The sequence below is a fragment of the Ictalurus punctatus genome, chromosome 5 (assembly GCF_001660625.3).
Source record: "Ictalurus punctatus breed USDA103 chromosome 5, Coco_2.0, whole genome shotgun sequence".
In the NCBI taxonomy this organism is placed as follows: domain Eukaryota; kingdom Metazoa; phylum Chordata; class Actinopteri; order Siluriformes; family Ictaluridae; genus Ictalurus; species Ictalurus punctatus.
The window spans coordinates 7542318-7556867 of NC_030420.2; the positions used below are offsets into that span (position 1 = coordinate 7542318).

Below are 14550 nucleotides of genomic sequence, written 5' to 3' on the forward strand. Positions count from 1 at the left end.
CTTAAAAAAAATATGGCTGGTTACTTAAAAGAGATAATTAGTATTTCAACAGAATTTATTATGGCGGTGTGAATGAGGACTTTATAAAGATTAACATTTGTTGAACGGCCGATTTAAATGCTGGGGCTCTGGTCCACCTGCCCTATGGTTGAGGAGCCAGTGTCTAAGTGACCACATACTTTGAACGTTTAGCTTAACGAAGTATAGAGGAGACGCCTTTATTTAAAATGCAGGTTGGAGTAATAGCATTCAGAATAGACAAAGCATCTGCTCAAAGTGTTTTAGTGCTTTGTCTTTTTAATTTAGTTATATATAGTTGTATATAAGATGGCCCCACATGGTGCAGCCTAAAGATCATTGAGATTACTGAGGATGGTACCACTTAAAACCATAAATATGAGTTTAGGCCTCAATTCACATGAACAGTTCTGCTATGATAGCTTTAGGACTGCAATTGCCACAAACAGTTTTGCACTCAAGTCTCCATCAGTGAAGAGTGGACAAGTTCAACAAAACAGACTTCATGTAAACACTGTAATGAAATTTCCTGGTTATAGAATTGCACTTTTTGACCATGTAGAATCAGCACATTAATATAAGGAATTTATTTATATATAATTGCACTATCCAGTGTCAACAAGATAAGGATGGGATCCCTTTTGAGTCTGGTTCCTCTCAAGGTTTCTTCCTCAAATAATCTCAGGGAGTTTTTCCTTGCCACTGGCACCTCTGGCTTGCTCCTTAGGGATAAATTCATACATTTAAATTCTTTATCCTGAATTTACCTGAATTTATACATTTCTATAAAGCTGCTTTGGGACAATGTCCATTGTTAAAAGCACTATACAAATAAAGCTGAATTGAATTGAATTATTTCAAATGCTCTGGGGCTCTAAAGAACCACAGTGAGAGCCGTTATCTCCAAAATGGAAAAACTCGGCACAGTAGTGAACCTTCCCAGAAGTGGCCGACCTTCCAAAATTACTCCAAGAGCACAGCAAGTACTCATCCAGCAAATCACAAATGAGCCAAGGACAACATCAAAGGACCTACAGGCCTCTCTTGCATCAATAAAGGTCACTGTTCATGACTCCAGTGTCAGAAAGACACTGGGAAAAAATAGCATCTATGGACGTGTGATGAGGTGAAAACCACTGCTGACCCAGAAGAACATTGAGGCTTGTTTGAATTTTGCAAAAACACACCTTGATGATCCTCAAACCTTTTGAGAGAATGTTCTGGGTGGATGAGTCGGAAGTGGAACTGTTTGGAAGACAGGTGTGCCGCTACATCTGGCATAAACCAAACACAGAATTCCACAAAAAGAACATACCTACGGTCAAGCATGGTGGTGGAAGTGTGATGACGTGTTGATGCTTTGCTGCTTCAGGGCCTGGGCAAATTGCAGTAATTGAGGGAAACATGAATTCTGCTCTCTACCAGAATATCCTGAAGGAGAATGTCCGTTCTTCAGGCAGTAAATTGAAACTCAAGCACAACTGGATTACGCAGCAAGACAGTGATCCAAAACATAGGAGTAAGTCCACTTCTGAATGGGTCAAAAAAGCTAAATTTAAGTTTTGGAGTGGCTAAGTCCTAACTTGAACAATTGAGAAGATGTGGCAGGACCGTAAATGGGAAGTTCATGCTTGAAACCCTCCACTGTAGCTGAACTGCTGAAAACAGTTCTGCATAGAAGAGTGGACCAACATTCCACCACAGTGCTGTGAAAGACTGATGTCCAGTTATCGGAATCGTTTGGTTGCAGTTATTGCTGCTAAAGGTGGCACAACCAGATTTTAAGTTTAAGGGGGAAATTAGTTTTTCACATGGGTATAGGTGTTGTGGGTTTACCCAGGCTGCCTTTGTTTTATATTATATTTCATTTGAAGATCTAAAACTATTTATTATGAGATATACACAAAAACAGAAGAAATCAGCACTGTATAATTTTATATACTGGATTAGGATACATTATATCAGTCCAAGGGTATCTGTGTCCAGTTTAATGGTTTAAAAAAAGACAAGATCTGGCAACCCTAGTAAAAAAAGAACGCTTTTAATTGGTAAGCCACTCAACCTTCACAAAAGGCAGAGCAAACACCATGTAGCTGTAAAAGACACAGTATATGGACTATATCTAAGAAGAAAAGGTATGAGATTTTGCATTAATAAGTGAAAGATGCCAGGAATAAATGAAAACATTTAATTCTGCATTAAAGAAAAATACCCATTACATCAGTGGTTCAGACTATGAGTGGTATTTGTTTTTTCCCCCCAGATGTTCTTTGACACATTTGCCTAAAAACAATGAAGTGTTCAATTAAGAAAAGTTTTGCGAATTAAATTAACAGAACATTCTTACAGTAATATTCAATTTGATAGCGTATTAATATTCCAAAAATATTGTGTAAAACCTACACCATGCGCACTTGTGTTTAGGAGTTTACAAAGACTTCTATGCACTTTCAAGGCTGTTGTTTAACTTTGTTGACCAGATGGAAAAGCTACAGACCTTAATATTGGAGGACAGAGTATAAAACCTTTGATTAGCATTATAGTGTGTTCAGTCAAGCGCTCTGAATAGCAGACTATTATTTACTGCACACAAGTCCCATGGTCTCCTTGGGGATAATAACAGTGCAGTCTTGAAATACATGGATAAACACATAGTCACCATTGGATTGCTGTGATATCCACATGCTTTCTTTTGTGTATTAAAAATATGAGTTCTACTGCCTGGTGGAAGTAAAACAACGATCCCTCTTTCCAACACTCTCAGAAATACTTTTCCCTGATTGTCACCAAAACATGCCAAAAAGCTGAGTACAACACACAACGCTAAATGTAATTCAAATGATGTTTGTTGGAACTCAGGCACTGGATTTGATTGAATACGCTCATGAAGTGCTTCCAAGCAGCCTGATATGGAAATGGTGTTTCACAGTTAATTTTTTAAAAGACCTTTTTATTTTGCAATCACAAGAATCAACTAAACTATGATATTTTGGGTTCCTTTTTCCCCTGCTTCACTATTCATCTCAGCATGCCCATGAATCCAGTTCCTGGCACATTTACAACTGTTTTAATCATGTAAAACTTTTTGTTATGGAGTAAGCTGTATATTATAGGCAATATAATGGCCTATATGGCACCACCAGATGAATAAGAGCATAGAAAAGCAGAGAAGAGTGGAGGGTACTAACACTGGCAGAGTGTAATGCAGGACTGCAGCAGAGTTGCATTCAAAGAGAATTGTGGTGATTTAATGGATAAATAACCATCTGTGGCATTTACTGTACATAGGCAAATGCATATTTTCATTCTCAAAAAAAAACAACAACCCCAATTTGTAAAACTGAATTGTGGTTAAGAGCTCGTTTAAGATCAATTTTGGAACTTTGATGGAAACAACAGCCTTCTCTGATTAAGAAACTGATTTTACTCCACCAAATGTTCTACCAATTCTCCTCAAAATATCTCAAGGGCATCCATTACTTTAAAACAAATCTGAGCAGTGAAAATAGGGCATGTTGAAACTTTATATGCAATTCATTATAATAAAGCCTAAACTTTGATTTGGTGGTTGCTGACATGTATTTAATCTGAACCTTGATCTTCTTCTCTAAACAAATCATTTGAAAACGTTTGCGCAAAGAAAAATGCTGAAAATGAAAATGATTACATAAAACAAGCATTGTTTTGTTTTTTTGTTTGTTTTTTTTTGGTGAAAATCATATAATATCTACTGTACATTTATAGAATACTTTTATAAAATAATCATATAATAACATACCACACAACGATAAACAACAGAAACAGTGAAAAGAGTGGAATAGGAATGCAGTAAAAAGTTTGAATGGCTAGTTGTGGCTATTGTAAACACCAGCTGAAAAAAGGCCCTTTCTACTCTCATTATTCTCTTTTAAGTTGAAATATTAACTCCAAAGAATGCAATACGAGATTATCATGTTTTGTATATTTGCAACATTTAAAAATAGCTATAAAATAATGTACGTATTTCTGCCTTAGACCACTTCTCAAGACTCGATCACAAAGCGCCCATATTACAAAAACATTCCACTTGAATATGTATAACAAGAATACTCATATCAATAATAAGAGATGTGTGTACGACGTATTATAATAATAAAAGCTCCAGGATCTTAGGTTGACGATCCGATGGAACTGGAGTGAAATACAGTATATCTCGACGAGGGCGATTGTGAGTTTCTAAAACTGTTCATGCTCCCTTGGATTTCACTCTTAGTCACATGTGCTTCCCCTTGTCCCGATTTCCCCCTGAGTGACGAGTGTGCTGTTGTCCACACGCTCTGGCCTGTTAAAATCAGTTCAGACGCACGTTTTCCATCCCGCCGCTGCTCACGACACCCTTTATCAGATCCACATTCGCTCAAACCAACTTCTTCTGCTCTCCCCCTGCTGTTACTGTCCTTTCGTGGTGAGCCCTGATGCAGTTCAGTGCGTGAGCCCTTGTGTTCAGAGGCGCGTCGCAGTGCCTGAGGCTCCCGCTCGAAATGTGTGAGCGGGAAATGTGGTAGCAGGATAATCTGGCGCTCTTGAGTGCCGGCTACTAATGAGAGAGCTGACGCACGGCGGGGGCTCCTGATCGGGCTGGCCAGAGGTGTTTCGTCGATGAAGTTGATCACCTCATCACGGCTGAAGCACCCCAAATTGTCCTCGGAGCGCTGGGGTCGCGGGAGAGAGCGTGTCCCATCGGAGCTCCTACGTGCGCGTTGATGGCGGCTGCTCTCCTCGTGACACGATACCAGACTGCTGCGCCGCCTCTCGTGGCGGTTCGAGGTGTAACGTGGCACACCCATCATGTCCTCGGTGGAGCCCCAGCGGTGCAGGTAGGAAGGAATCTGCCCTGTGGTCCACATGTCGGTTTCGTCGTGGGAGTATCTTCTTGTAGGGGGCACCTGATGTAGACACAGAAACAGACCATGTGGCTCATTTATTACGCAGAATTTGCGTTCAGTGTGGAATCATTCTGAAATGCATTATCAGGTTACAAACAATTAGGGCATGCTCTCAAATCCTTTCTCCATTACTTTTTTATATGACTATTTCATTAAAAGAAGTCTGGTAATATGAATTAACATGGCATGATAATAACATGGCAAGGTAACCATAGGAGCTACACTCAGTGGCCACTTTATTTAGCTACACTCATTCACCTGATCAGGCACACCCACCACAGGGGTCCACTTTACTGACTGTAGCCCGTCTCATGCTATGCACAATATGTCAGCCCTATTAATGAGAATTTGTGGTAGTACAAGTGTATCAGGTGGAGCAGTTTGGGGATTTTCAAGCAGCTGATGATCACAACGTGTGTGTGGACCAGTGGATAAGACTTAAAGTTGCTGATGAGAAGGTTTTCAGTATAAATCCCAGCACCACCAAGCTTCCACTGTTGTGTCTTTGAGCAAGCCCTTTAACAATAAAGTTGTATCCTGTCTCACTTGTAAGTTGGTCTAGATAAAAGTATCAGTTAAATGAGTTTGGACAAGTCTTGGACAGCTGAAGTGAGATCTAGCAACCAAAAATATCCAGTAAACAGTGGACCTTTAAAAAAAAAAAAAAGATAATTGATAAAGGGGTCGATAAGGAAACAATCTGTGGGGAAAATCAGCTGTACAAATGTAAACCTACCAGATGGAGCGACAGGATAATTGTCTAACAGTGGCCAGTAATTGTACAGAGTTCAGAAATCCCCAAAACCCCAAGAAAGGTGCTACACCTGATACACTCATAACACAGTGTCAGTGTCACTGCTATGCTGAGATTGGTCCACTGTTAAAATAACATCTGGTTGAAAGAGGCTTGTGCGATATTGATTTTTCCCTACTCATGGTTTATCATTAAAAAAAAAATCATGATTAACGATTTTAACCGTCCAGAACTAAACAGGTTTGGGGAACAGGGAGGAGTATGAGTGAGAGTAATAATGTTACCAGTTGTGTAGTCAGGAACTGCTTTCTGGCAGTGGCAATCGCGAAAACTCAACTGGACGGTGGGTTTTCAGGTGTTTAACATAGTACATTTTCGATATAAGTAAGATCTCGATCTTCGATATAATCAGTCCATTCAAGATTTCGAGTTTTTTCTGATGATTATCGAAATTGCTTGAATTTGTAGCGGCTTTTAAAAAAAAAACTGTGATGCAATTTGTATAGGTTTTTTTTTTTTTTTTTTGCAAAAAAACTACTCGAATTGGCGAAACTGCAATTGCACGAAACTGTTTTGCACGGTCTTTCGCAGTGATGTTTGCTGGAAAACGAGACCTTTTAGCTGTATTCATGTTCGACGCACGTGAATCGAAGAGGGTTTTGACTGAATGTGCGTTGTGATGACGTCATATGACGGGTCTTGACCCAAATCTGCAGAAAATCTGCAGTAATTCTGAAAAATCGCAAGGGAAAAATGTTCCTGTGAATATTGCGGCGTGTCTTTGATTCTGCGGTCATTTCTAAAATTGTAAGATTGTAAAATCCTAGAGGGACTGTATAATCCTTTAACACGTTGATTGTCTAAAGTCCACATGGCTGACATTTTCACTGTTGACTGACTGACACAGGACCACTAAAATTATTTGTAAAGTGTTCAGTTTGATTCTTCTGCAGTTACCGTGACAGAAAGCGAGGGTGCCCCAGTCGAGAGGATGTAAGATGGGAGAATAGGGTGGGGCTTTCAGGTAGTGTCGGAGTTCGAAACACAAATCATGCGCAAATTACTCCAGATTCATGAGCCGTTGTCTATTCACCTGTTTTTATTGAAGAAGAAGAGTGATAAGTCATAGCATTTTTGAGTGATAAATCATAGCATACGCCGATGTAAATTACGCAGCAAAGGTCACTGGACATTGTGGCAGTGTAAGATTGTGTAGGGATGATTAAATTGTTATATCGCACAAACCTAGTCAACAGTTGTCCTATGCTGGTCCCTTTCCAATGGTGCGTGAAGTGATGGAGGGCAGACAAGCTACACAGCAACAAATGGCTTAGAGTCAGTAATTGTATACATAGTGCATCGGTATGTTTGCCTTACTTGCTAAATGGGCCAATGAATATAAGCTGCAGGCACAATATAAACTGACCACTGAGTGTATATAAAGCTTACTCCTTTATATAAAGGAACCCCTCTCAGTGTACAAATGTCTTACAAATCAAGCCATAATCGCTGGTTCTATAGACAGAATACTCACATTCCACATTGTTCTGAGAACTACACAAGAAAAATATAATTGATTAAAGATCTTTTTTTTTTTTTTTTTTTGCATATGTGTACATACATAAAAGAATGAGGCAGCAGCTAAGGCTCTATGGATCTATGGTACTTTATTCTTGTGCAGAAGAGTGCACAGTATTTAAGGGTGACTGGCTGAAAAGCGGGTGTGTGAGAACTTTGGCCAGCAGAGGGAAGCAAAGCATTTTTATATGAGCAATGGAGTACAAATGCAATGCTTGGTTATGGCACGGGTGGTCAGAATCAGATGAAAGAACTAGTGCTGGGCAAGACGGTCCATCGAGCCAGTGTAATAATACGCTATGTATTACTGTGACTAGTTTATTCCTGTAAGGCTGTCTGAGTTTTCGATCAGCTTTCCAGTTTTTACAATTACAGAATTTGGCATAAATGCCATATTCAGATAAGTATTTGATCATTTCATTTTCTGCATATATCAGTAGATAGATTTACAGTAAAGTAGATTTTACAGTAACAGACATTCAAATGAGCTTAGCATCTCCATACTGTAAATCCACACTGGAAGATTTACTCAAAGCATGCTCTTGCTTTAAGAATAACCCAAATGTATGGGTCATTTACATTTACAGTTCCATTTATTTATCTAGAATATAATTTTTTATCCATTTCCAGTATGGAAGAATACAATCCAACCATACAGCTGTTATGTTCATCCCTTGGGTTTTGTTACATAACACAATGTGCTGCGTCTCAAACTGAGAGGCAGCAATGAAACTATTATTTTCTCAAAGAGAAGAAAAAACAGACTGATGGTGATGTTTATAAGTATGCAGGTTAACTTAAACCGTATCTAATCATTTGAAAACGCATATTATTCTGCTGGCTCATTGCCTCGTCAAAGCAATATGAGTTTAGAATTATGGAGAGCGCATCAGCATTTTATTGCCACTGCCACAACTAACGGGAAAAAAATGCTTTTGTTTTATTTTGTACTAAAACACGAGTCACAATGGTGAAGCTTTAGGGGCGACTGGCGCTAAACGCTCACCACCTTCAGGCCTGAAGACCCACATTACACGAGATCTCAACCCGGACCTTATGAACGTGTCAGGTTAATATCTTTTAGCTATTGGTCTCCTGTAGGAATGCAATATGCTAACAAATCTGAAACATTTGGAACTGAGAAATAGTCAGAAGTGGTTAACATGTTTACAGGCAAAAGAAAAGCAGTTCACAGCTCTACAACAGACTGACTGAGTTTTCAGCACAGTATGACCTACTTGCAAAAGTGTCAAGAAATTCTGTTAGTACTGGATATTTTTTTTATTCTTGGCAGGATTTAAGGAACAGGCGAAGGGACTGAGTACAATTTTACATTTGAGTCATGTCAGTTATTAACAATTATACTACAGTGCTGCTGAGTGCTAGGTTCCGATTCATCCGAAGGTGTTAATTAATTTTCCTAATTCCAGCTGTGAGGCTGATATCAATGCACTTGATCTAATACGTTATCATTTCTATAGTAACAGCTTACATAGGGACTTTATTTAGCATTTTTGGAAAGAGTCTCCAGCGTCAGCACTTTGTAACAATCAGAGGTAAGGGTGTAAATTTCTGGCACCGAAAAAAGTCTTCAGGACGGAGGGCTTTGTGCTTTCTTGGTAACATGAAAGGCTGTGGGTTTTTTTTTTTTTTTTTTTGCCTTAATAACTTCAAGAAAGTCAAAAAAGAGAGAAGAACTGTTTATAGCGGTTGTAAATTAAAGCAGGAAATAACTTGATTACTGGATGTCCAACAATATTATCCATAACTATGAATGAATAAAAAGTATGATGTGTCATTCTGTAATAAGTTTCAAAATTGTTAGCACTGGTAAATTGCTGTTGTGGAATAGAATACTTTGGGACGTGCTTTTAGATAATAATCGAATCTAATCTAAATTAGAAAATAATCAACTTTGGGGTGGTAACAGTAACTCCCTTTCATATTGGGCTGCATCACACTAGGGTTGGGCCATATTTGATAATGTATAATATATGTATATAATATGTAATATTTCTAGACACATACAGTACACAATATGTATCACCATATACATTCATGTGAAAAAATAAGTATAGCTCATGGAAACTGTTGACTTTTTTGACATATTTGGACAAGCAAACATTTCATCTTCTTTGAAACAGTGCCTATTGATAAAGTTGATATACCTGAAAAAAACCATGAGGAAAAATAGCTTTTTTGATCATTTATTGCCCTCCACGAATACTGCCACCCTTTTTTAGTACACCTGGGAGACTAGGAACAGGAAAGTGTTCAACCATGACTTCCTGTTTCACAGGGGTATAAATATGAGGTAACACATAGGCCAATTCCCTTAGTCATTCATAACAATGGGAAAGACCAAGGAATACAGCTGTGTTGTGCGGCAAAAGGTTGTTGAGCTTCACAAAATAGGAAGTGGCTATAAGAAAATAGCACAAGCATTGAAAATGCTCATTTCCACCATCAGGGAAATAATTAAGAAGTTCCAGTAAACTGGAAATGTTATTAATCAACCTGGAATTGGACGTGTGTCTATATCGTCGCAACGCACTGTGAAGAGGACATTTCAAGTGGACAAAAAATCTCCAAGGATCACAGATAGAGAACTGCAGAAGTTAGTTGTGTCTTGGGGTCAGAACGTCTCCAAAACTACAATCTGAAGTCACCTATATCACCACAAGTTGTTTGGAAGGGTTTCAAGAAAAAAGCCTCTACTCTCATCCAAAAACAAACTCAAACATCTTCAGTTTGCCAGACACTACTGGAACGTCAAATGGGATCGGGTTCTATGGTCAGATGAAACCAAAATAGAGCTTTTTGGCAGTAAACACCAGAGACTGTTTTGACACACAAATAGGTAGCCATATGGAAAAGTACCTCATGCCCACGGTTAAATATGATGGTGGCCCTTTAATGATTTGGGGCTGTTTTTGTTAGAATACATGGCATCATGGACTCTATCAAATATCAACAGATATTAAATGAAAACCTGACTGCCTCTGCCAAAAAGCTTAAAATGGGCCGTGGTTGGATCTTCCAGCAGGACAATGATCCAAAACATGCATCAAAATCAACACAAAAATGGATTACTGACCACAAAATCAAGATCCTGCCATGCCCATCCCAGTCCCCTGACTTGAAACCCATAGAAAACCTGTGGGGTGAACTGAAGAGGAGACTCCACCAGAGTGGACCTCGAAATTTGAAGGATCTGGAGAGATTCTGTATGGAGGAACGATCTCAGATCCCTTGCCATGTATTCTCCAACCTCATCAGGCATTATAGGAGAAGTCTCAGAGCTGTTATCTTGGCGGCAGCACAAAGTACTGACTAAAAGGTTTCCAATTGTTGCAGACCTATATTTGACAGAGAGGGGTTTTTTTTTCTTCGATAAATCTGTGATTTTTTGCACTAGTTTGATATCCATGAGAGCAGAGTATTTTTATGATTTTTTTTAAACAAAAGATCAAAAGGTTAAACAATAAAGTCAATTTTACAGCCTTTACAGTATTACCAAGGGTGCCAATATTAGTGGAGGGCACTGTAACGTCTTGTATGCGTTTTGCATAAAAGGCTCTGACATCGGCTCGCTGGAATTTTTGACCACTCGTCCATGCCATGTTCTTTTTTATTTGCATGTACTGCCTGTTTCAAATCCCCCCACAACATTTCAATGGGATCCAATTCCAGTCTTTGACTAGGCCATGCCATAACCCTTCATTTCTTCTTTTTGAGCCATTCCTCTGTGGATTTGCTACTGTGCTTAGGATCATTATCAAACATATCTGCTGTTACTGTGGCCAAACAAGTCTATCTTTGATTCGTCTGTCCAGAGCATGTTGTTGCAAAAGGCCTGGTCTTTGACTGTATGCTCACTGGCAAACTGTAGTCTTGCTCTAATGTTCTTTTTAGACAGCAAAGGCTTTTTTCTGGCACGCCTCCCATGCAGGTCAAGTTTGTGTAATCTCTCTCTGACTGTAGACACATGCACTTTGACACCAACAGTTGCAAGACTTACTAGCAGATCCTGTGATGAAATTTTGGAGTTCTTGGAGACTTCTTTTTGCATCAGACTGTCTCCTCTTGGGCTGAATTAGCTGGGACGGCCAGTCCTAGACAAATTGGCAGTCATTTGAAATCTGCGCCACTCTTTTGATAGAGTGTATCACCCTTATTATTAGATACTGTTTCAAAGAGGATCAAATGTTTGCTTGTCCAAATATGTAAAACAACCAAAAAAACAAACAAAAAAAAAACACACACACACACAAAAAAAAAAAAAAAACAACCAACAACAATTTCCATGGGGTGTACTTATTTTTTCACATGACTATATAGGTTTCCTCACAAACTGCCAGCAAGACAGTCATGTTGCATTTAAATCTGATGATACTGTTATTTATTTATCAACACTGAAAATGAGGAAATGTCTTTAAGAATCCTTATCAAATCAGCTGCTTGTTTAAAAAAAATTATATTAAAAAAATTACAATATCCACAATATCTTTATATCTATTTTCATGATATCGATATTATATCATCATATCACATCACACCATCCCATCATTGATTATTCTCCTATAACAGCACACCCTGAAGTGTTTTATTCCTTACTTCCTTCCATAGAGCTGACAACACCCAAGAAATGAGACACATTATGAAGCAGCATTTATAATTTAGAAAGCTAGCCAACTGAGAATCTGTAGAGAATCTCTGCAGCACAAAGTAATTTATAGGCAATTCTGACAATAGCCACATACTATTTATGTGATTTGATCTTTATGCCCTGTGTACCTGCCTTCAAATTGTGTCTATATTCTAATTTGCCAATATCTTGCATTAACAAATTGTATTCTCAATATACGTTAACGCCTAATAAGTGATAGTCAGTCATCTGAATGTGTGTAGCATGAAAAGTCACATTTTCCAAACAGCCGAGCACATCATATTTCCTGAATACCAAGTGGGAATATATTAAATTGATTAAATCACACAACAAATAAAAAAGTCAAATGATTCAAGAGGGTTATGGAAGGTTATGACAGCAATAGAATATCAAAATTATTGAGGGCCATTGCAGCATGCACAATTTCATCTTAATAAGTTGCAAATAAAAGATCAATTCATGGGGAATAGAAACAAAATTAATGGAAATATACCTGCAAATAGTGCATTTTATCTTCCTGAGGCTCCCTCAATGGATAACACTGGGGGACACCCCTTTCTAAGGTCGAGAATTCGTACTTGGCAATACGGTCTACCGTCATGATATCAGCAGCGGAGCTATAGTCATAAGGTCTGTCATATATTAAGTCCGGATGAATGCCTCCATCCTGGCTGTTTTCTGCAAACGCAGAAAGCATATATCAGGATTAAAAAAAAAAAAAGTGCTCAGATACACAGACAGACAGACAGACAGACGAATATGTAGAGAGAGAGAGAGAGAGGGAGAGAGAGAGAGAGAGAGAGAGAGAGAGAGAGAGAGAGAGAGATACACTTCACTGCTCTTGGGTTTTGGGCCCACATTGAAAATTTGAAGTTTAATGGGAGGCGATGGAGCAAAACCAATTATAGATCTTTGTCTAGTAATATTGTGACTGCTCTGGTTTATTGAAGAGAAGGTGGCTGAAAAGCGAGCCTCTTTAGATTCACCCAAATGAAACCAGCTAACTTTAAAAAAAAAAATCAATTTAGGTTATGGGTATCACTTTACAGATTTCAGGAGTAACAGAGTGTCAGTAATAGTTGTGTCAAGAAGCAGGACTGACTCTTAGTGGGAAAATAAGCAGGGCTAGGGCAGTGTAAAATGCTGATCTAAAGCAAATACAGCCTGGTTGCAGCATGAAGGATGACATTAGCTATTAGCACAGGCAGCTTAGCATGCAGATAAGTGGCAGATAAGAACAAGAAACAACCCTTATACATACACCCAAGCTGTGTTATACAGGGCAAGCCCTCTGAAAAGAAGCAGAAGCACTGGTAACATTAAGATCACAATAAAAATCCGACCGCTGCACATTTGATTTTGGATTATTAATCATGCATTGCACCAAGCTGAAACGATTAAGTGTTTCCATGTTGATAAATAACCTAGTAATTCCACCATACAATGACAAAAACAGGTTTTTAAATGACCCAAAATTGTGTGGCAGCCTGGGAAAACATTTCAAATGATCAAATTGTGACTTTTTTTTTTTTTTTTTTACTATACAGTGCATTCACAGCACTTCACTTTTTCCACGTGTTGTTATGTTACAGCCTTATTCCAAAATGGATTAAATTCATTATTTTCCTTAAAAATTCTACAAACAATACCCCATAATGACAACATGAAAGAAGTTTGTTTGAAATGTTTGCAAATTTATTAAAAATAAAAAACAAAAAAAAGCACATGTACATAAGTATTTACAGCCTTTGCTCAATACTTTGTTGAAGCACAACTGTAGCCACTCCTTTGTTATCTTGGCTGTGTGCTTAGGGTCGTTGCCCTGTTGGAAGATGAACCTTCGCCCCAGTCTGAGGTCCAGAGCGCTCTGGAGCAGGTTTTCATCAAGGATGTCTCTGTACATTGCTGCATTCATCTTTCCCTCGATCCTGACTAGTCTCCCAGTTCCTGCCGCTGAAAAACATCCCCTCAGCATGATGCTGCCACCACCATGCTTCACTGTAGGGATGGTATTGGCCAGGTCATGACTGGTGCCTGGTTTCCTCCAGACATGACGCTTGCCATTCAGGCCAAAGAGTTCAATCTTTGTTTCATCAGACCAGAGAATTGTATTTCTTAAGGTCTGAGAGTCCTTCAGACGGGCTGTCATGTGCCTTTTACTGAGGAGTGGCTTCCGTCTGGCCACTCTACCATACAGGCCTGATTCATGGAGTTCTGCAGAGATGGTTGTTCTTCTGGAAGGTTCTCCTCTCTCCACAGAGACATGCTGGAGCTCTGTCAGAGTGACCATCAGGTTTTTGGTTACCTCCCTGACTAAGGTACTTCTCCCCCGATCGCTCAGTTTGGCCAGACGGCCAGCTCTAGGAAGAGTCCTGCTGGTTCCAAACTTTTTTTATTTACAGATGATGGAGGCCACTGAAATATTTCTGTACCCTTCCACAGATCTGTGCCTCGATACAATCCTGTCTCGGAGATCTACAGACAATTCCTTGGACTTCATGTCTTGGTTTGTGCTCTGACATGCATTGTTAACTGTGGGACCTTATATAGACAGGTGTGTGCCTTTCCAAATCATGTCCAATCAACTGAATTTACCACAGGTGGAC

General features: G+C 39.0%; 1 protein-coding gene across 3 annotated transcripts in view; it reads right to left on the reverse strand.

The window, feature by feature from the left end:
* Positions 1-2038: 2038 nt before the first annotated feature.
* The window catches only part of LOC108265049 (probable G-protein coupled receptor 153), a 49599-nt gene continuing 37087 nt past the window's right edge, over positions 2039-14550 (reverse strand). For all 3 annotated transcript variants that reach the window (XM_017467135.3, XM_017467134.3, XM_053680156.1), the window contains exons 5-6: positions 12438-12622; positions 2039-4943 (exon numbers count right to left, since the gene is read on the reverse strand). In XM_017467135.3, coding sequence (XP_017322624.1) covers positions 4167-4943; positions 12438-12622 — 962 coding nt within the window. In that variant the 3' untranslated portion in view covers positions 2039-4166. The remainder of the gene's footprint in view (positions 4944-12437; positions 12623-14550) is intronic.